The sequence below is a fragment of the Zootermopsis nevadensis genome, unplaced genomic scaffold, assembly GCF_977971745.1.
Source record: "Zootermopsis nevadensis isolate Lab colony 2312 unplaced genomic scaffold, Znev_1.0 Znev_ptg000030l, whole genome shotgun sequence".
Classification (NCBI taxonomy): domain Eukaryota; kingdom Metazoa; phylum Arthropoda; class Insecta; order Blattodea; family Termopsidae; genus Zootermopsis; species Zootermopsis nevadensis.
Window position 1 is genome coordinate 9,142,605 of NW_028259162.1, and position 24,880 is coordinate 9,167,484.

The window sequence follows — 24,880 nt, forward strand, 5'->3', positions numbered from 1 at the left end:
CGTCTCTGTGTGAGGAACCTAATCTCTAGGTTCTGAATTCCATACTAGTTAATTGTTCAAACCAAGGTCCGTTTCCCCAATGTTTCTCAACCGGCGGTCCGTAAATTGGGGTCGGTTTGTTGTGCTTCTCTTTGTAGGATTTGAGGTTTTCTCAGCGGTGAGTAGGAACATTGCTGTGGGTTGTTGCGCTGTGTAGTCTGGTAGATGTACACTACCATACTACACGGCGCAACAACCCAGAAGATTGTAATCTTCACACTTCTCTTTATTTCTTTGATGTTGTTTTAAGCTTATTTCGTTACATTTTTTACTTCCACATCGAAGCACGAAGCATGGCGAAAAGTTGAGACGACAGACAGTCTTTCTTATTTACTTCTTGTTTATACAATAAAATGTCCTGCCGTTTTGATACCAAACGTAAATGTTTCATAACAAATATTTTGTATGACTAGTTACATAAAATATTTGATAGAGTAAACAGAATTTAAGAGATCGTGTTTAATAAAGAACAAGGCCTGAAATTAAATATCCAGTTAAAATATTTGTACTTCTTACTTCTTAGCAAATAATCAAATCTTTATGTGTCAGAGTTACGTCTGCGTATGTGGGACATGTACTAAACAACGCTGAGAAGTTTGAACAGAGCTCCACTGTATACTGGTCTCTGAAGAGTGTCCACAACTTGGGCAGTTGACTCACAACCGAACCGTTTGTTACGAACCGAAACGCCACATCACACACCAGAATTTTAAGTGGACCTCCAAGTCAACTTCCACTCTGGTCGTAGTTGCCGATGCATTTTCCATGTAAGAAAATAGGAAAAATTGTTGATCTTCTAAATGCTCAGTTTTTAATTCTTATAGGAAATAAAATTAAATGTCAGTGCCACAATGAATGAACGGAAAAACTGTTTTTTTTATTTTTAATGTGTAATGTTTACCGAAGGTTTTAGTAGTTTTAACTCACTCACTCTATGGAGCCGAGTAATTCTTGAGAAACTAACAGTCGCTCAGCTGGTTAGAAACTCCGCGCTTTTTATAGGTAACCAAAGGTTCGACACCATTTTCAGAATACTCCCGCATTGATTGAAGTCCTGAGCATGTACACAGTTCATACCCTGCTAGCTTATTTCTATTACGTCCACTTTCATGTTATCATCCAATATACAACTAGGCCTCCTATCTTGCCCCTGCCCTTAAGGTTTTTCGACTAAAAGTCAAACCATGTTTTACACGAGAAGAGTATGCATATATTTCGAAATGTTCTCTAAAGAAAGTCACAAGACATTGTCATATTGTGACCTTTCTACAGTTCACTGCTCTTGACAGACAATGAGAGTAGCTGTATCCATCAGAAAGAAAGAACTATAGCTTTCTCCATGTACAGGAAAGAAGAATCAGTTTGGGGTGAAATTAATGACTTTTCATAAATCCTATCAACAGCCGTATCGTACACAACAAGGCAAGCTTGACATGTCTAAGATTTCTCTTCGTCTTCAGATGACTATTCTTAAAATATGACACAAGCCTTTTAACACGCATTTCGTGAGGAAAGTGATACAGTAGAGCACTTTCTTGCACCCCGCGTGATCGTGGGCACTTTCAACAGTCGCCGTACGACCTGGACTCTTTGTACACTCCACCAAGCCACCAGTGGCGCTGCGGCTTGCGACACGTTGAAACAGCATCGTTGAATAACATGAGAATCAATCGGGATAGAAAATGGACGCAAAATCTGTAAAGACAGCCGACTCTGGTCGCCTGCTAGGTTCGGTTACATCGAAAGAGCGTCGAGGGGTTTGGAGAATCGACCACTCTCACGAACTGTACAAACAAAACGTAGGAAGAAAATTACAGTCTCGTGGTGCAGGGACCAACATTTACCAAAATACAATTTTCTTCAAATTACTTTTCTAAACGCACCCCAGACATCTAATCTTAGATTCGTTAGTGTCGTCATATTTTTCATTCTAAACAAGATTGGAATGGATGTATAAGAAACAGATTATGAAGATTCCGAGTGGACTAAACAGGCTCTGAATGGGATCAGTCTTTATCGCATCGGCAGTCTGTACCTGAAGACATCAGATAAAGAGACAACACTAAACAGCTAGGCGGTGGCTGTGAAACCGGATGACCTACCTGAAAAGCAACTCGAGCGAGATGAGACGCACGGACCCCGACATGAGGCATCTCACTGACCCTGAGATGCTGCTACACCCACACAGTTTTCTGAAGGAGCCACTGTGTTCTGTGCATGTAGAAGAGAAGGTGCCCGATTTGTGAAATCCAGCAGCGGAGTAGATAAATCGATCGCAAATCAGAAAAAGAAATGCCTTGGAAGAAACTGCAACTTTAGTTGTTTTCTTCGCATTCTGTCATATGACTGCAATGCCCAGAAATGCAGAAAACGAGTCTGGATGTTATCTTAATTTTATTTCGTTTATAGCATGTATTTAAATAGGCTGTATCTGTATCTTAAGACTACGACTTCGAATCATGCTAGGATATGCATGTCATATTTGAGAACATTATTCTGTGATAAAGGCTTCACGATAGGTGAATTACCCATCTAAAGAACCCTGCTATTTTAAAAGGTTTAACTAGCTTTTATACTTAGACCAGCGGAAAAAGCCCCGTTCAAATTAAATTCGTACAATCATCGTACAACCCCTTTTTCCTGTATCCCTTTTGTACATTTATAGCCTTCACTCTTTTATCTCATATTCTTTTTCCATCGCATTCATTTCTTCGTGCTACGTACTACGTTATAGAAAAACGACGAAGGAAAATATCAGCCCTGCTATGTAACATTATTTAACACATGTTGTAGTCGGTAGAAATTGTATGTAACAGTGTTCTATGTTCTGTAAGATGCCTGGATACACACAGTAAGCATGGTACCGTCATTGTACGGGAGAATATGAAATTGTTTACAGCAAAGAAATTGGCTTTGATATAAGACAGATGAAGCCAAGGTTCGTATCGGCACGGCCGTCAGTAACCTTTGTTTATATCTTGTCTTCATAGATTATATTTCATATTTCGCAGCCACGCATTCACTTACATAACACAGAGACAAAATTTCTGGTTCTTAGAGTTTCATAAACAGCAAAACAGCTGAAATTACGACCGTACCTATTCAAAGCAGTGTACCAGCTGCAACGACGGGATACGGCTGCAGGAATCCAATATTGCCATTGGTTTCGTCGACTGTGAGTGAAAATGGTTCATGCGTACTGGTAGCTTAGCAGTAAGAGTCGCGTTTTAAACTGAAAACCCTGTACTTGTTTCCATTTCAGAGATTGTGGTCTGGACAAGTCACATTCTTTCATGATTTATTTAACTACACACACCTGTAGGGATCGAGTACCATCACGAACGTGAACAGGAGTTGTAACCATTTCACTGCGATCGAGTTAAAAAAGAGCTCCATCCCTGCTGATATCTCCCTTAACGCGTACAACGCAGGCTCCGTATAGTAGGTCACGGCTTGTGGACCAACTAGAGCGACGAGTGGGGGTAAAGCCGGCGCCCGGTCTATTTGCCCACACACGTCTCCGTTCCAACATTCCCACTCTCTGGGGACCGGTTCCTGAACCAGCAGCAACTCATATCGTCCAACTGTTACCGGTTGTAGGGGCTAGACGGACACATGAGAAAGAAGCAGTGTTCGAACCAAGGACAGACTACAGCTACCCTCAGATCTATCAGGTCTTTGGGGATTAACTACTTGGAGCAGTCGTTTTTGAAAAGCTAATAGTCACTCAGCTAGTCAATAAATTCTGCATTTTATAGAATCCCAACCCCTGAAAATGGGAGCAGATTATTCCTCCGGAATGTTGGTATCTACGTACGAGTACAAGTCCATACTCATAATACGAACATCCGAGATAATCAATGTTTCCGCAACGGGTTCTAATGATGGCGTGTTACATTCAGCATTGCTGTTTCTCTGGATCTGAGCTTTCTTTGAGGGAAATTTGTTCTACTACAGTCACGTCAAGCTCGCGGGCCCCATACTGCCTTCTTCTATGTTTTATGCGGCCCGACCCAGACCTCAAATTATACTGACTATGCGACCCCGGATGTCCCATTTTCAATAAATCTTAAGTTACAGATGTATGTCAAACAGCTACTTATATCCCGCTGTTTCATTTCCAATTAAATGAAGCAGAAATACGTTCCAAAGAAATTCACATGTGTGTGCTTGTAGGAAAACAGATGAACGAAAATTATACTTCAAGTTTGTATAAACAGGTGATTATGATTTTCCTTACACACGTGATGGCGCTCCGGAACAGTCAACTTTTTTTTAAGCGCTCAGTAGACAGCGACAATGATTTTGACATCCGTGGTCCATTGTACGAGGCGCGTCCACAAAGTAAGTTTCCCACTCGTCCCACAGCTAGCAAACCTTATATTGCGCGAAGCGACTGTGCGTACGTGATAGAGCAATGACGTAACATGGCGCATGCACTAACGGTACTTCCCGCGTTCTCACAGTAGCATCGTTGCAGCTGTTGAAGATGGAGGTTCTTATTCCAGCTCCCGCCGACTGTGAAGTGCGGTCAGTGATAACGCTAGGCCGCACACGGCTCGACGGACAGCAAGTCTCCTGCAGGAGTTCAGCTGGGAGGTGTTTAATCATTCACCCTACAGCCCGGACCTCGCTCCCAGTGATTTCCATCTTTTCCTACACCTCAAGAAATTCCTGTCCGGTCAGCGTCAGCGTTTTGAGAATGACAGAGAGGCGGAGATGGTTGTCACACAGTGGTTCCAATCCCAGGCGGCAGACTTCTACGACACAGGTATTCAAAAGTTGGTCCCACGGTATGACAAATGTCTCAATTCCGGTGGCGAATATGTTGAAAAATAGCTGGACACTTGCTGTATCTGTTGCAATAAATATTTCCATGAAATTGTGTTTTGTTTCTGTAAACGGCCCCAGGTAAACTTACTTTGTGGACGAGCCTCGTATCAAAAATCCTGTCCAAAAGCAGTACTTTTAATCTAGCCCAGTCACATCTTTTCCTACTTGTGAGGAATGTGATATTCTCGACTGTGACATCTGCAGTCTTGTAGAGAAAAATGCCGCTTCCATTTTTAAGGCTACCCGAAAGATAGTGGAGCTATGTTCCCACAAAACGTTCGTATGTACCGATAAGTCTGCAGATATCATAACTTACAAGGCTGCAATTGACATTTTAACCGTCGTCAGAATCTCAGAGAGCTAAATCCGTTTTTAACCTTCATTACAACAGTCCGAATTTCAGGAACGCGGGCGACACTTACGTGGATAAACAGTCACACGCTGATTGCAATAATTATCTGTGAACAAAGAGTCGCAAACTGCTGAGGTGCAGGTTTGGCAGAGTGTACCGGCGCAGCGGGTGATCAGAGGATGCCGCGTCCCGTGAAGAATCACGGGATGTTATTACGCCACTCGTGAACTCACGGCGAGATGCATGACGGGAGTCTGGCGTGTCTGTCGGATTCAATCACACTTCTACGGCGTGCACAATAATAACAGTCTTTAAAAATAATAATAACAACAATAACAACAAAGTAATGCTATCAGTGATACAGAAATTTATGACAATTTATACCAGCCACAATGAGAATATCTTGACTCAACACCGACAGTAGAATTTCAACCGACGTGTATGCACACAAGTCCGTATACCTAAAGTCTTACTGGTTTATCAATGTTCAATTAATATTTGTCTCCTTCACATTCCCTCTCATTTCTTAACCAGCTTCTTTTGCGTCCACTCCGTATTCAATTTCGAACGAACGACTGATGGCGAAGTACAGATTGTCATCTTAATGGCATGAATAAACAAATGCTCGTCCATGCCAATGGGTGGTAACTGCTGTTACCGAACTGAATCGATCTACACGTGTGTCTGTGCCACGCTGCATATTTTTCGCAAACACAAGCATCTGAAAATGAGAAAACAGTAGGCACTACTTGCCAAGAGCTGCAAAATACGTAAAACATCATTAATTTGATCCGATATGTTCTTATTTACTTCTCTATAATGGTCCGAGTTCCCGATTTTACATCACAGATATAACAATGCAGCTAATACAGCATCTTAATGTAACCTACGAAGACAAGATTGCGGTTCGATTCCTTCTTATGTTTTCAAAAACACAATGAACTGAATGTGACGCTCACCTTAGAAAATATACTTTCACTTTTTTACTGGATAAATTTAAGATGTTGGGTCAAATGACGTTATACAGCGTCAAAAAGATGAGATCGAACGAATCAGGAGGAATGTGGGAGGAATGTTTTACGACTGCCAATTTTAAGATACAATCCCTGAATTTGTCTGAAAGCAGAGTTTAAGATAAGTGCATAAATTACGGGGCAAGTCTGCACGCCGAGTCAGCCGAGTCGTTGCCTCGGATGGAAGGCTTGGGAAGATGGCCGACCAACAAGCTGCTTAGCCATCGCGATATACGATAAAACAAACCTTTTTATTGTAATCTTTCATTTATGAACCGCAAACTCGCCTGTGGACTAAAAAAAATTAGGCGCAGACAGCGTATTCTCATAAGTCTGGTTAATGACGCAGCGCACAAGGCTACTTCTCTATTCAATCAATCACAAAATTCTGTTAGAGAAGCTATAACGGGTGTTAAGTTATCAAAATATCTCAGACATAGATTGTTAAAGAGAAAATTAAAAGATGGAAGCGTGATTTAGAACGAATACGATCGCACCTTAAATAAGAATGAGCTTTCAAATATATTAAATAATGTTTCAAAAGAAGAATACAGGATTTCTTGAGGCGTCTAAAATCAGGAAGCAGATGCAGATAGGGAGAGTAACTAATGAAACCAAACAGACTAATTTTTCGTTTAATTTAATGAACACATGTCAGTAACAACTCTGAAGGTAAGTGATTCGCCTAGTTACATCACTGTATCTAACTGTACAATTTCCAGAGAGAGCCACTTCGCCAAAACAGGCGTTCCGTCCGTCGGACTGCAGTATGATGCTTCTTAGAGTGAAACGAAATCAGTTTTACTGGCCCAAAGTTGATCAGACCCAGCGATAAGACGAACAGTAGTTTTTTTATATAACAGGTGGGTTCTGCACATGATGGATGACTGACCAACAAACTCAGTAATTGGTTAACCTTACTAAACCCTATGGCACGGTTTCTTCCTTGACCTGCAGATGGTTATTAAGTTGTTTAAGAAATTTCATCGCCCTGATGACGGAGGCAGTATGACCTCTGAAACGTTGGTTAACATCGACCAGTCTACACATCGCAACAACCCAGAAGACAGAAATCTTCAAATTTCATCTTATTGTGTAAATAGAATATTTGTAACAATCGTCACAAATTACTGTTCCTCGGTCCTTTACTCGGTTAATTTTAGAATCCAATTCTTTGGAATCAGAACAAATGTTCACATCCTGTTTCAGTAAGGTACAGTTTAATTTGAATACATTGGATAAAGATGGGTTAAAGTACCAAACGTGGGGCCAAGAAACTGAGTGAATTTTTACAGGTCCACATATTTATATGTTTTTGTTTGTATAAAATTTGCAGCACCTGTGTTATACCCTGAGGGAAGGCCGCCGACCGACCTCCAAAAAACCGCTGTGTGGCAAACAGGATAGAGAGTGTCCCGAAACACTGTACTACTGTGCACAATGCAACGAGATAGCCTTGCTGTAAACGTATACGGGAGATCACATCATCGGAACGTACTTCATAAACGCAAACAATTTTCTTCCACCATTACAAATTAAGCTCAGTAGAAGTTCTGTCCTTATCAATGAACCTTTTTCTCGTGTCCCAGAAAGTTTGGTTATCAGTACATAATCTTTTTGGTACCACGTTCTCTGACATTGACTCATGGGACCCCAAAACCAACTAAATTCCAGTAAAACATAAATGAACAAAATTCTCAAAAGAAGTTGTGAATGGACTGAAAACTGTTCAAACAAAATATAACATCGCCCTGATGACGAAGGCAGTATGACCTCTGAAACGTTGGTAAACATCGACCGGACTACACAGCGCAACAACCCAGAAGACAGAAATCTTCATACTCATCGCCCTGATGACGGAGGCAGTATGACCTCTGAAACGTTGGTAAACATCGACCAGACTACACAGCGCAACAACCCAGAAGACAGAAATCTTCATACTCATCGCCCTGATGACGGAGGCAGTATGACCTCTGAAACGTTGGTAAACATCGACCAGACTACACGGCGCAACAACCCAGAAGACAGAAATCTTCATACTCTGATGACGGAGGCAGTATGACCTCTGAAACGTTGGTTAACATCGACCAGACTACACAGCGCAACAACCCAGAAGACAGAAATATTCATACTCATCGCCCTGATGACGGAGGCAGTATGACCTCTGAAACGTTGGTAAACATCGACCAGACTACACGGCGCAACAACCCAGAAGACAGAAATCTTCATACTCTGATGACGGAGGCAGTATGACCTCTGAAACGTTGGTTAACATCGACCAGACTACACAGCGCAACAACCCAGAAGACAGAAATCTTCATATTCATCGTCCTGATGACGGAGGCAGTATGACCTCTGAAACGTTGGTTAACATCGACCATACTACACAACGCAACAACCCAGAAGACAGAAATCTTCATACTCACCGCTGTGAAAACCTCAAATCATACAAAATAAAACATTCTATTGCATAATTTATATACACCCAAGGACCAATCCTTTTGAAATTAGAGGTTAAGTTACAGCACATGCACCTGTTATAACACATATACAGTGGTATTAATAGGAAATTATCTTCCTCCTCCTCTTTTATAAATAAAACAATAAAATGTAAACCATTTGAATTAATTTGTGTTGACAGAAAAATGGAATCGAGGAAGCAATTCCAAAGCAAAAATGTAACTCCTGAGTACCATATTCAGTGGAGAGTACAAAACCTGAAACACATTTAATCAGACCAGTTTTACCTTAACCTGTAGACTTCTTAACCAATATTCTATGAGAGTTTCTATTACAGGCACGGGACCCAGAGCAATGACTTCTTCAGTGACTGATAACTTAAGAGCACATGATGTCTACATGGAACTTATTTGCAAGCCTCAATGTCCTCTTCAGTGCCGAGCGATTTGTGGTTCACGCTGTATACAAAGCGAACTGTCCCGCTATACATCTGTCTGTAGCTACTCGGAACGGGGTGCAACGGTCAGCACAACGGCATTCCGGTACAGTGTTTCATTCGTATACTTTTTGTTCGAGTTCTTGTTTTGTCGCTGTTTTTTTGTTGTTGTCTTTTTGCAACGAGCAGGAAGCAGTGCTCATTAGAAGAAAATTTGACGAGGAAAATCGCCAATTATGACGCCCTAGAAACAGCACTCGACTGAAAAAGCCGGACAAAGTAATGACGCTTCTTATCTGTGTTGGGGAGGTATTCGGTTTGAATCTCGGTCGGGACAAAGACTAGCCTCTAATTTCGTGTATTTCTCGGTTCCAGGATAGCAGAATACTATAATACGGAAAATACAGCATAGTAACTTTTATGCCGAGAGTTGCAACAACCCAGAAGACAGCCATCTCAAAACCGACAAAGTTTGTGTATGAAGTGACAAATCACTCTCTCCGTAGAGATGGACTGTTCCTTAAATGATACTAAATGCCACTTCATGCATTTTCTTTCCGTGTAGCGGTTTCGACAGTGCTACGTCTCGGATTAATCTAATTTGCAATAACCCTGTTCGTGATATGTCATGTTATGTTACGTTAAAGAAAGTTTCATGAACACACCGGCAGTTATTTAATTTTTGTAACTGACAAACCCGATCTTTGTCCGCCAAAGGTAAAGTTCTTTGCTCGGTCTAACCGCAGATTAGTGAGATATCTATATTTGTGATCGGTACATCACAAAACTTAATTTGAAGTAATATCTCGTCTCCCAATACAACGGTTTAAAAGAAACAAGACGTTAAACCCATCCCCACTTTCTAAAACAGTCTGAAACATTTAGAAACTTTCGGAACACTCGGTTATTATTAAGACCTACGTGATCGAAGTATAGGGTGTGTCGTAAGAACAGTTATGTATTTTCTCTGTAATGTCGGTCTTTGGGCCAATCTTTCGCGACGGGATATGATTGGCATCTCGTTTATTTCTTGTTTTACCTGCGTTGCGTCACGTATTGTTGATTAGAGGTTTCGTCAAATCCACAACTCAGTCCTTGTACTTCCCCTTCTGCAGATTCAACGGCTACAGAGTGATTCAAAACTCTGAATCAAGTTCTACGTAAGTAAAGTTACTACATGCATATACAGTTATTATAACTCAACTTCTAGACTCGATTCCTGGCTGCAACATTGGAAAACAAAACTTCCTCTCGCAGTATGGCATACGTCGAAAGTTGTATCTGACGTTTTCAAATGACTACAACGTCAAGACCCAATGTACATGTTTCGTCCCAAAACTCCGTTACCAAGGCGAAGATGTGACAAACTTTTCAGGCTTACTACAGTGGGTAACCTAGAAACCTAGTTTAGAAACTAGAAATTTTGCGATAAAGGGCTTACTAAAAATGTCGTCACAGTTAAGAAAGTCTGGCAAACATATATATTATTACAACAATAATAATAGTAATAATAATAATATACATCTAAAGAACAAGGACACACCCTTACCCATAATCGTAAGCAACCTGCGAAACGATAGAATTAATAATAATATTAAAAATCATCACAAAAGCGGGAGTAGTACAAAGGATTTCTAGCTTATTGTATTATAGTTGTTTGATTTAATGAAATCCATCGAAGCTTCTGCTCTGATTTATCTTCGATTCGCCGTTCTTTCCTGCGCTGCGTGTGGATGTCGTGTTGCTTTGTGTGATACCAGTCTCGCTACAATGTGGTACATACAAGTACACGATCCGAAGTCACAAAACACATGTTACAGCCGTGAGGAGCACTGATCCAGTAAGATTGAACCAGCAGAGGATGTACTTACATTTACCACATGAGTTCTCTGCTATATTACACACTTCGTTGCTCTTTGTTCATTTATTACTGATAAATATCATTATAATCATCTTCATGAACTTCGTATTATTACGTCGTTAAGACTTAGTAGGAATTGTGGTTTTCACGGCGGTGAGTCCGAAGATGGCTGTCTTCTGGATTGTTGCGCTGTGTGGTATGGCAGAGCTTCACCGACGTTTCAGAGGCACCCTGATAATGGAGGCATCAAGGACCTCTGAAACTTTGGTAACTTCTACCAGACTACAAAGCGCTACAACCAAGAAGACAGCCAGCCATCCTAAAGACTTGTTATTGTGAATCTCAATGCTAAGTGTAGAAGCAAACCTCTTTCCATTTTTCTAAAATTATTGTTTCAATACTGTTAGTATATTAGTAGATATTAGCTCTTTAAAGCCGAATGCTAACTATATATTCCATCTATTTCAGCAATCAGTAATTGTGCGTTTTGCATTACGGGCATTGTGTGATTCTCTGTGTAAACAGGAATTATTTTACATACTGATCTTTGTATTGCTGAAGTGTTACTTTCTTTGAGGTACGGACTGACTTCGTAAATATTATTTAGACGAGTGTCGGCTTCACACTTGTACATTCATGCCAGTTTTCAACAGTTAACACAAGTAATATACTATTAACCGCCAGTGCTGTAATGCATCGTACTGATGTTTATAAAATGAAGATACAAGAATGTTGTCTGAAGAACTTCTATCCTGTGGTGTTCTTCAGCACAGGTTATTTTGAACTGCGGCAACAGCTTTCATGCAAAGGTCGAAAAATATAATTCTGGACTTCATAACTCGAGGCATGCTGCCATCAATGGTAAAGACATGCGTATTACAGGTGATACAAATCGCTTGCCAATGTGATGTGTTGCCCGCGTGAATACGGGTTCGTTGGAACAGGTGACAGGTTGACCTTTGTAACTAGCAACACGAATGCCCTGGCAGACAGACACATGAACGATGATCAAATGGAATGTCACTTGTCAGTCCCAACTGTTGCAGATTTTAAAATTCCACAGTATTAGTATGTACATCATTCTATGATACAAATCAGTGCATTTTGGAAATATTGTTGTTCAGAAGATTAAATGTGACTTCTCATAACCGTGAAATGCTGGAGGGAAGTTAATTTCTTTGCCTCGTGACTGTATACAAAGTAAAACATATTTGAAGTTAGTTTTTGTTCTTATGAACGAATTTCCATGTTCTCAAGTCAGTAAATGAACTGACTAGACAGAACTCTAAAGATCTGTGGTAAAACGTGTCCCACACATGTACTAAATTTCAGGACCTGATAATTATTTGCAAGTAATCCAGATAATAGCGCTGAAGGAAAATAGTATTACATGTTCTGTGTGTGTTATCAAAAAAGCAGAATTAACATGTTTTCAGCCAGTATAAGAACAACAGAGTAGACGTATAAAGGTTCTAATTCTTCACTCTGAAGGCTTTAAGCCTTCCTGTGTTTTTGTGTGGCCCACGTAATGTTTAACAATGCTGGTATAGTCACCTGTCTAGCGAAGAATAGTTGGGTTAACGTGATATCAGAAGATAGGCTTTGTTGACATTGTCAGTACATATCACAGTGGGAAAGTTAAATCACAAACTACGTCATGTCACACGCCTTACATATGAATGCTTCGAATGGATGCATGCGAATCCTAAAATTTGCCACCGAAAGATTAATTATGAAAAGCAGTGTCAAATATTTCGATAATGACTGATTTCGACAAGGATAATTAATTAACAATATTTAAATCTGTTTACAACAGCCAATAACATTTGTAATAAACTGCAAAGAATTTCAACAAATTGACCTCAATCAAATTCGGTGGCCCGACAATCGGTAGGAAAGGGGGACTGCGCCCTCTTGACAGCTACCAGCAATCAAAAGTCCAGTCAGAGATATGAACGGTCAATAGCAAATTCGGCGATGTGTGCAGTAGCTAATTAAGTCTTACTGTTGATGTTTCCACAGAACACCATGCTTAGATTTTGATAAGCTTCAAAATTATTAGCTTTAAGTTTTTTCGTACACATGCTGGAAAGAAAGGCAGGCAATGGGTAAAAGTACTGGGCACTGTCATATAGAACGCAACCCAGCAATTACGCATTATAGTATAAAAAAGAAACCAGAATGATGTCCAGCCCATGTAATAGGCTCCCCCATGACACTCTAATGCAGTTTCGATTAGTCGATATCTATTTGCATGTGAAGGAAGTTCACACTGTGTCGAATGTAACATCATTCTACTTAAATCCCTCGCTCATAATATCATTGTTACACAAAGAACTTTCTAGAACACTGCAAATTAAAACTGAACAAGCAACTTTCACTTTGATGTTCCCTTACAGTTACAAAACGTGATGGTGTTTAAATTTAAGTGATAAAAATGTGCAAGCAAATTGTAACGGTTTTCGAACGCACGCGTTTCAGCTGATGTGACTCGACTCGAAACTCGCGTGCAAGTGTTTGTGACTTTTCTCGAACCGTGTAAATCACGTTACTTGTGACGTAATCGACATGTGTGTGAGGCATAATTCAAGCTTTGACTTTTCACGTAAACAGGCCTATTATTATGACCCGGACACACGAACTCACTACTTATCTTACAAACAATACATTTTATATTTCAGGTTTTCACAAAGGTAAACATGCATTTCGTGATCTTCTGATTTATAACACTGTGTTTCTAGCCTTGTATTTGATTACAAACGATCCGAAGGATCATACAGCCTGTATCTTCAGAGTAGAAGATACATGCGATAGATACCCCGGAAACGTTGGTAACCACCTACGAGGATAAACTGCATCAGAACCGAGAGACCACAACACATTTTCGGTACCATCGACTTCTTGAATCTTTCGTGATTGAATTACATTTTAAAGAAAAATGTTCAGTGTCTTCATGAAACCATGCTATTTTGTGCGCACAAACTGTATCGACTCATATTGAAAGCGCAATAATTATACAATCGAACTGTTTATATAACTGAATTTATTCAATAGAATTATTTATAAACGAATTCGAAAGGGGACTGCGTTCTCACTTAAGAGCATAGCGTATGCATGCTGTGGAAAAAGATTGACATGCCTGTCACATAAAAACAATTTAACTGTAACAGTTTCGAAACTCGAAGTTCATATAAATAACAGGTACATTTAAAATTCATTTCCTACTCCAAGGGAAACACAATGCGTCTTCATAACAAAGATGAATTGCATAATGCTGTTTAAAGTGTTAAAATATGCTACATCATTTTTCAAACGGACGTTGCATTCTTGAACCCTCTGAACTCTTGTTCTGTGGCAAACTACTTCTTGTGGTGGCGACTTCTGAATGGCGAACGCGAAGAACTCCGAGAGCGGAAGACTTGTACAAGACAACGGTGAACCTTACAACCGTTCTACTTGTTCTCAAAAGCGTTCTTGAGAGGCAAGGCTTCGATCCCCGGGCCTGGATCAAGCGATGCGCAAACACTGATCAGAACTAGTGTCGAGTGAAATTCCTAAAGGCCGAGGATCCATCTGCCGGAGTACGGCTTTATACTCGCAGGAAATCAGCTCGTATGTCGCAGAGTCGACAAGATAATTACACCAGTAAGTTTAAAATCGAATTGGCAGCAACACGATTATAACATTTTGCTTCCTTCATTTCGGAATTAAAAGAATCGCTGTTCGAATTCGATGTTATGCCAGCACAGAGTGTTTTCAGCTAGGCTCATTGCTGTAAACCTGTTCTGATTTATGAATTTTAATAAAGTGTACAGGCAATTAAGTAGAATTGCAAATTCAAATTCAGCTCTGAATGGCAAAGACAAAACAACAAAAATACAAGAAGTACGAATTGGCCGGAGTATTATATCTACTTCTAAACTAGACTTGGTTTAACCTTTAAAACCCAGTGGTAACCAAATGTACCACATGTTTTTTAACGTTTATTAATCAGTAACGCTGGTTTTCGTATTTATGAGTTTCGCACGATTCTCAATGTAAACTGAGATTATTTCCTTAAACAGAATTAATCAGTTTATCTTTGTAATGATGAAGTGCGGTTTCTTCGCGGCACGGACCGAATTCTTAAATAATATTTATATAACCTTCGGTTTACTTTTCCGTGTATCGTTCCTATCAACTCGGATTAGACAAATAAAGATAATTGTACCTAAAATATTTAATAAACTATACACTGCTTGATTTCAATGGCAATATTGAAACTGTAAACATCAAATTTCACGAGCAGGTTATTTTTCAAATAAGCCACATATGCATATTCGAATTTATATATTACAGAAATGTATGATTCCATAAAAATGCAATTTTTTGCGACGTGGCGTGGACTGGGTTCGTGACCAGCTCTGTCGCTCCGACTCAACCACCATATCATCTGTCATTCCATATCGCAAGACCAGTTTGTCTGGTACGTGTGAGGTTAAAGCAACCACAGAATTCGAGCTTAATGAAGGAGATTCCGAATTCATCCAGGTGTTCCTACGTAGTTCTATCTGTCTTGCATATACTGGTCGGCATATTTTCTTGTCGGGCGATTAGGCTGTGTTTGTACTCTGAGGTCAACACTCCTCTGTCCAGGGTTCAACCATTCTGAGCCAGTATCCACTCACAATTATGCTCTGTATCCCACATACTGAATAAACCAGTGCATAAAATCATGCCAAAATTTTTTATCCAAGCATGTTTTAAGCATATTTACTTACAAAAACATTGTTTTTGAATTCTGTTTGCCTGAACGTACTGCATAAAAGTTTCAGTGGAATATATTCATGATTAATATGTGTATCTAACATAGGTGTCATTTTAACTAAACTAAATAGAAGCTCCTCCCGGAAAGAGGCCACTTAAAATAAAAGGGAATAAAATGCATGTGGCTATCCTATTAAAATCACTCTAAGGAAATAACTTACGAGGCTGTAAACTAGAGGACCCTATTACGTGCATTTTTTGGTGAACGTAATGAGCCTTCAGGCAACACAACAAGGAATATCTTGACCTGCAGCTAAACATGTGTTAATGTTACGTACATGATGTTGTTCATTTCGGTGCGCTATCTATTCACTAAGCTGATTACGTAGGCAGTAACCTCCCTCTGCGACGTCGGCCAATATGTACCGGACTAAACGTTCCTACATCTCAGTAGACATCTTCATACTCATCACATGAAGACCTCAAATCTCACTCAGGTCCACGTTATTTGTCAGTCCGTCAGGTAATTATTTAGCTGACGAGTCAGCCATTCAGCCAGTCAGTCAGTTCTAGGCAGCTATTATATACTATGTTTACATAGCATCTTCATTGTTTGTAAACACTGTTTACTGCAATATCACAGTGAACTTAATCCCTTTTTGCCACAGAAACGAAGGAACTTTCCGTCCGTTCACCTCGCAGGCTCTTAAGGTGTAATAAAGATTCGAGGTGGCAGCACCAGCAGCGTTTCTCATTAATCACCTCACATAACAATATCATTCAAGTTTCTTCACACCTCCGCAGCAACGGAGCGCCGTCTTCAAGTGTTTCTCGAATCGCACAACGCCTCACGTAGTCGAGTCCAATCAGATCGATTTCTAAGAATGTAAATATCTGCGTGGTTAAATGTTCCTCCTCCACATTAACTTCTGAGCTCCCTTCTGTGATGTTTACACTACAGGCTACTTCGAACAATAAGAAGAAGAAACGATAATCCTTGTTGCATGTTTACATTTGCAGTATTCTGATACTTTTGAGTAAAGCGTTTCTTCAGAAATCCCCTGCTGTTCTAGGCGGTCGAGTTTACTAGTCTCTCACGCGTAAATTACATTTCACGCGTTATCTAAAGTTGTGGCAAGCATTTGCCCAGCTGTAAAACCGGTTCATGTAAGTCTTCACGAGAAACTACTCCACACTTTACTTTTGGGCTAGGAAGATTTTATGAGTCTCCTCCCACATTCATTATTTCGCGGAATTAACCTTCACCACCGCCGTGTCAACAAATCTGTTGTTAATACGATAAAACATGCTCTATACAGCGGTTTTGGAACTTTAATTGTGTGCAGCTGAGACTTTCATTGCGAACACAGAATGTTTTCCATAACCTATACACTGTACGAGTAGCTGACGAAATAGCAAAGCATTCGCAATTGACGAATTACAGTAATTCATAAGCTATTTAACGACGCTTTATGATTGACAGAGTTTACTTAGCGTCTAATGGCATGAGAGAACGTGGCACGAAACGGTGAAAAATAAAACGAAACTTGAAAAACCAAATAGAAGAAGAGAAGACTTAGTGGAAACTGATATACAGAGACGCGTTAATGATAAAAATTGATCCGCCCTTCGATGATGACACTGATGATACGAGTCATGGATATTCAGTCTGCATCTCCTCCGCTTTGCTATAGTATAAATAGCTTCTAACATCAGGTGCTAATGACAGATGGCTTTAGTCTCGAATGATAAATTGCTTGAACCATTTGACTGAGTGTTTTAACAGAGGGTTATTGTCGATAAAGTACTCTGGGGTGCGAATATGGAGCAGGAATCCAACATTTCATAGACCGTGTTCACCATTATTCAAGTGAAAACTTTCAGTCTTATAGATGATTATTATTGTTATAATCATCATTATTTACTCTAAAATGTTTTTACCTTTGTTTTCTGTACTCTATTTTATCTTCTCGTGCAAATTCTGTAATTGGCTCCTGTAACTGTTGAGTCAGCACGTTAAAACAAATGATTTAATTAAATTATTATTATTATGTGCACAACGTGCATGAAAAAACTCATTCAGGCCGGCCATATCTGTCTGTCCGTCAGTCGGCAAGAGTCAATTCGACAACTACGGCAGCCAAAGTAACCAAAGTGATCATGACAACCACAGTAATTATGAAACCAAGGTAATCAAGGTAAACGAAACAATGGAAACTGTCGGAGGTTCAGGTTAGGTTAGGGTTAGGCTATGTTATGAAAGGCGGGGCAAGCCGAAACACGCTTTGTATTGGGGGTGGGCTCAAATTTGGAGAAATAAATTTTCACATGTCTTCAGGAACGAGGTGCGAGACTGTTTTATTACGGCTGCATCGTAAAGATGATGTAACTTTTGTGTAGTGGCTTCTCCCACGACTGATACAGCAATTAACACAGAAATAGCTTCCCCAGTTTTGACGATTGTTTCAAGACTGCTGCATATGCAGTCCAATTCGGGTCAGGGTCTCTGTACACAAAAGACGCGGACAACATCTCTGGACGGAGACCGAAAGCGAATAAGAACAAAATATATCTACCCTGGACAGGATTGAAACCAAATGCAGCGAAGTTACATCACTGATAATTAAAATGTTTACCACACACAGTTAACAAAATTTGAAATTTCTCTCTCATAAATATTTAGACCTAATTTAATACATAATTTGCCGAAAAAGTAGCATCGCAGTCTCTTGCATCGATCTTCAACACTCAAACACTGCATCGTTTGGTCGGATTAGTTTCGAGGAATGGCTCTATTAAGCTCACTAAAAAAAATATCGCAGCCCGTATTTAGACATGCATCCCACTGACACGACAAGCGATGGATACCTTCCTCGAAGAATTCCAAAGGATGATGATTAAAAATTCGTGATCGCTTGTTTCACTTGACCGTCCGACTGGAATCTGCGTCCCTTGAATGGTGGCTACAGTGGCCCAGAGATGTGTAAGTCCCGTTGGATGCCCCAGTACGTCCTAACGCTCTTTGCTACTTGGTATTGATGGTGAAAACTGAATCACATCACTTTTATCTTGTTTGGTCGGATGTAAAAGGTAATATGTCATATTGTATACACACTGGCTGCATCAATTTAGTGACACACCTTCCTGAATAAAATTAAAAGTAATTACTACTTTCAACAAAACTACATGCACTGTAACATTAATCAGGAACCTTACACCTACTGTCTTGTGGAAAGTGGCCACATACGAGACTCGAATATTGGCCTAGTTGGAAATATAACATTAAAATGGATCGCAATGAAGTTTTTCTTATGTAAAATGCATTATGGTCTACTGAGCCTGAATACATACCAACTGCGGGATTTGTGGTGATGATGAACATTTGAGGATCAAAACAGGAAGTTCAATTAACTACCGAGTACAAGAGGACAACCCTGCACTAGGAAGATAGTAAAATGTGAGAAATAATCAAAATTATGCTTCCCATCTTAAAAAGAACATTACTAGAAACGCCCACAATATAGTGCAGGAAAAGACTGTTTAAACCAACACCTATCGAATCGCTTTCTTCTTCTGATGGTTTATAAAATTGTCGTTGTCATCATACTGTCTGTCTCTTCAGAATCCAGTTGCTGGGTGGGTAATGCAGAACGTCTGTTGTTCACGGTAGATGCGTGCAGAGTTAACGGCGCTGAATGAGATGTGAGGACGACGTAAGATAAATTAAGAAGTAAGCGATTTAGATCAACTTCAGTTTCTTTCGTACTGTCAGGAATTCTCCTGGTGAGACGGGTAAGTCACGAGCGCGTCATTCTCATTTGACGTTCTGCATGCCCTAACCTAAGTAACTGCTTCAGTATGGAGGTCTGCATGGGCCGACATTTCAGAATTTAACCCGGCCCTATCCAAGCAGGATTAGGCCCGTTCCAGCAAAACCCCGAAGGTTATCTTAAAATATGTTACCCGTACCCCAACCTAAGCCCGACGTACTTTAATTCAAGCCCGAATGAAGCCCGATATATTTGTAATCTGCTCTGATTATGGTTATCTTCTTTTAATATAGAAATACCAGTAATCTATGGATGTTTCCGCGTTTGATGTCAAGTATGAAAGGTGTTATCTCCAACTACTTCTGGGAGAGGGTGGCTAAGAGCATCATCGAGAAAATCAAGTCGGTGGAATTTATTTTCGGAGCCCGACTGTGTCACGATGAGCGCAACTACGAACAACTTTTTTTTTTTAAGAACGGCCAGAGAAAGCCTGAAATGTTCTATGTAACATTTGATTGCTATCACTTAAAGCAGGTCCGAATCCGGACCTCAATATAATCTGTGCTACTAGGACCTGGCATGGGTCCGTGATGACCTCTACTTCAGTCAGAATACGTAAAATAAATTACTCATGGCCTATTTTGAAGTTATATCCCAGTATTTGTCTGAAGATGCAGAGGATAATCATTAAAAAGTCTGTCACGCTAGCCTGTTTCATGCCTGGATTTGACGCACGACTTCCTCCCAAGTAGCTACGAGAGAGACAATGCCATCCACTGGGCGGCAACATTACATGATGAAGTTTCTGAAGTTTAACAGCTGAGATCTGCAACAAGCGATCGTGCAGAGAGGATCCAGCTGGCGAAGGAATGCGATCGCGCGCTCTATTTATGACGTGCAACTTTTATGACACGTCGGTAGATCGTGGATACACATATCACGACAAAACAGCTATTGGCCGAGCGTCTGCTTGAGGTCGAGGGGTGAAACGGACACAATGAGACTAGGGTCGATACCATGGTCGATTGGTATTGTGCTGTCTGTAAAAGACGGCAGAAACCATCTTCAGAACAAAAGAGCAGCGCAACTTGGAAATGCTCAAAGCCATCACTGGCGTCAGTACAATAACAACAAGCACATGCTATTTTCTCTCACTCGAAAATTCTTTTTCTTGTCGTCATTTCATTACTTGGCAGAATAAAGTTTTTGATAGGCTCCGTCACAGTCACAATTGCCATTCATTTAAAAACTGCAAAAGGATGTAAAAATTGACAAATGTTACTTATTCATGGCTTTAGAATGTTAAAAGCGTTTCAACTGCGTGTTTGCTTTAGTGATGGACACTTAAACTAATTAACTAACCAACAATATATTGATCCCATGTTCCTCAGTCCTTCTTGAGCAATGATTTCTGTCCGTTGTGGAAGCCGTCAACACAAAATAACGTCATTTAAATCTAACCTAAGACAACTCAAATAATTTCAAGTCTTCATAAATATTATTTCACCAATAACCGTACAAATAGTACATTTCCTACGCGATTTTCTCTTGTCGAGGTTTTTCAATACAAACATTTAGCCATGCCTACAAAATTTCCTACCATTCCCCTCTTTTGTTATTTAGTCGCCTTCATAATGGCGGAGAGCGCTAATTAAGAAGCTCTTCGTCACATAATCGTTCTCATTCTTCTGTTCCTTCACCTATCTTACGTCGAACAAACGTTGTGCTGGTGACACAGTAAATGCAAACACCGCATCCAGTATTTGGGTGAGGTATCTACAAAGAACTGACGACGACATCATCTTCGTGCGTCTGACTGGACTCTGTTCGATTGTCTTGGGAGCGAGATTCATTGGGTCACTACAAAAGGGAAATATGTCACCTGATGTTACAACATCTTTTTATTTAGTCGAACTTGAAATGCCAGGATTGTTATTAATAATTAATATTCACAACAAGTATCATTTAATGTGACCTCGGTCCCCCTAACCCTATTTTCCCAAAACGCCTTAACTTCGTGCATTAACCTTCGCGGTGGTATTCAAAAAACTCTCGCTAAATGTGAGTGTGTGCTGAATTATATTACGCACATTTCTGTGGGGCAATAAGAATATGTTCTCTAGTAGTTACACGTGTGCCATGTGTTCCTTTGAACACACAGAGAAAGGTAAAAGACGATAAGAGAACATTTAGAAAAAGATAGATACAATGGTGTAAGACTGTAACTGCAGAGAAGTTGTTCGTAGTGAGTTGCAATTATTCTGTTCACCACCTCCCTGTCTCTTACACCGCCTTAGATTGTGGCATTAATCACATTTGTAACTTGATATGAACAGCCTATTCAATCAGGCGACAGCGACGACTGACCTCGTGCTGCTAGGGTGAGCATCCCCCGAGTTCGACCCCCTGCTGATGAGAGTCACAGCAAGGGGTGGCTACATGGGCGTGGGAACTCCTGCCAAGGTTCTTACAGTCCGGATCCTCAAGATAAATGTAAAAGTCGTAGATTCATGTCTTTCAGCCCGTATGCGGGAAATACATTCACAGGACAGTAAGACAAATCATAACACAAACAGGTGAGTTGCCAACATTTCGTCTTCGTATTCTGTGGTCTGGGATTCGAAACTCGTTCCAGAGTCCGACTATTCTGAAGCTTTCGTGGGGTTCCTCAGTTCTTCCAGGTTTGCTGAGATAGTAGGCCTATAGGCGACTTGAAAGATCACAAGTACTGATTGCTTTTCTGTAAGAATACATGTGATCTTACTGGGCACATACATTATGTGCTATGTAATATGTATGGGCATTTATACATTTCAGTTAACACACACACTCGCCAGTGAAGTCGACGTTTGTCGGATGCTGACTGACGCTGGGAGATCACGCTGGAGCGCGGCCTATTTGTAAAATTTGTGACCTAGATAATGTTATCGCGAAGTACATAAGACGAATGTTGGATGCCAGAATGTTCCCACAATAAACAGACCGATGGCAGAAAATGGTTTGGTGAATCGGACCATGTGCCTGAGATAAAGAATAACATAAACAGAACAATTTAATAATAGCACGAACATTATATTTCGTTTCTGTAAGTCTAGGCCTGTCAGCAGATAACGACATCCCGCTTTTATTAGATGATGCTAAATTAAACAGTTATAGTTAGAGCACTGTACAACGGAAACCTACGTGCTGGCATCATCCACATGACTTTACTGGGAAGTATGAACTTAGAGCACTCTAACATGGACCATTTCAATTTAATGAACATGAAGAGATGACGTACTCAGTAAAGGAGAAGCCCCCAAATTATTTACGGCAACAAGAGTATTGTATACGTGAGTATGTGAATCTAATAAAGGGTATTGAGGTCATCTTTGGAACGCGAAATTTTGTTTCACTGTGTGAGGGACGTAGATTAGTTCTTCATTATTAAAATTAACGCAGGAGTACCCACGGGCTATATATGTAGTAGACTCTTCTGCATCCACAAGATTAACAGCACACTTTCCTTTCCAAACCACAACATGCTCAGACTATGGCTGGCTTTAACGGTTACTGTACGACTCCGCATCAACTGCTAAGGTCTTCGAAAATGGAGGCCAGAAAAATATGCAAACTTCGTTAAAAAAAAAGTAGATTACTGCAAACTTGACAAATATAAATTCAAATACATACCGTTGAAAACTTAGTGTGTTGCCTTCACGAATGTGACCCGGCTATTTTCTCGCTGAGAAATTATCCAAAAGAGAAACTTCCTATTTAGTAACGTGTAGATGATAATGCTACAGACTGGAACGTAGCACTTCACTCGAAATTTCACAAAAGACGCAGAAACTAAGGGTTTCCATAATAAATCAAAGAACGAAGCGAAGTTTACACTTTTAAAACACATCCATAATTATTATAGGACATATAACATGCACACTCCAGTAGCGTTTACAGAGCTTAGTCCTTTTATTTAAAATATCAGTGCACACTTACCGCGCACTTTGACGTATCCAAGATCTCCACTTCTGTTGTGACGTTATCAAACGTCACGTTGTGTCTGTACAGGAAGTCTGAAATAAGACAAATAATAATTAAAATCCCAGCCACGCAAAGTCCTCGGGACTTCAGAACAAAGTTGAAAGATAAAGAGTGGAGAACATTTCCGGGCAGATGACAGTCTTCTGGGACGTTGCGCTGTATACCCTCGTAGAAATCGACTGGGTGTGAAAGTGTGAAACTCACATTAGGGAACTGTCGCATGTTGAAGATCCGACAAGATATTTAAACCTATGAGAGACGAAATGACAGGAGGACGGAGGAAACAGCTCAGTGAAGAGCGTTGTAATTTGTACTCTTCATTACATACGTATTATCAGGATGATCACATCAAGACGGGTGAGACAGGCGGGGCATGTAGAGCGCATGGGGAGTAATAATTAAGAAAAATTATTGGAAAACGTGAAGGGAAGACAACACTCCGAAGACGTAGGTGCAGATTGGAGGATAATATTAAACTAAATCTTAGGAGTTTGGGTTCGTGGATTGGATTCATGACTCAGGATTGGGAGCAGTGACAGGCTATGGTGAACACGGTTATGAACCTTCAGGTTCTAAAAAACACTCGGAGAATTTCTTGACTAGGTGAGCGATTGTTAGCTTCTGAAGAAACACTCTATTTCATGGAGTTGTACAACAGTCACTTTGAAGCCCCAGAGGGACGGAAAGGTTGTGGGGATGTGAACTGGATTATGTCGACTCGAGATCATGTCCAGTGGCGTGCTTTTGAATTAGCGATGTTATCGTACCTTTGTTGCCAGATAGTTGGTATAAAACAGAGTTAATTCCACGATCCTACTTTCACCAAAGTTTTGGTACTGTCTACGAAACGAGCCTTTTGACAGCTCAAGGAGCGCTAGCAACTGTGTAAATGGGCCCCTTCATTCAATTAAAGAGTGAGAAAAATATATGGCATCCTTAAAAACGACATCGCTAAACAGGATGCATTGATACACACACCATTGTGCACGGGAAAGTCAGTTAATGAACTGCAGCCTAAATAAGAATAGTTTTAATAGGATGTTTATCGCTCGAAGACGTCTGGACACGCGGTTATTGTAGAACCTTCGTGCTGAGTCAGACGCCATATACCGTGATAATGCAGAACAACAAAGAAACAAAAGCCCTGTTTTCTCGTGATAACAACGACGGTGGCCAGAAAACTATGGCAACTACTGGACCTTGCTTCAAAGTAGAACAAAGATTTAAAACGTCGTGCCGTGTGTCTGCACGTCAGAAGAAACGTTTCATTATACAGTGCGTTCATTGATAAACCAGAACGCAATTGTCACAGCGGCATGACTTTCAGAACATTTTGATTTTATTGTT

General features: G+C 40.3%; 1 protein-coding gene across 2 annotated transcripts in view; it reads right to left on the reverse strand.

Moving 5' to 3' along the window:
- The window catches only part of LOC110838055 (ras-related and estrogen-regulated growth inhibitor), a 138,751-nt gene that overhangs the window by 39,635 nt on the left and 74,236 nt on the right, over positions 1-24,880 (reverse strand). For both annotated transcript variants that reach the window (XM_022080847.2, XM_022080846.2), the window contains one exon: positions 23,489-23,565. In XM_022080847.2, coding sequence (XP_021936539.2) covers positions 23,489-23,565 — 77 coding nt within the window. The remainder of the gene's footprint in view (positions 1-23,488; positions 23,566-24,880) is intronic.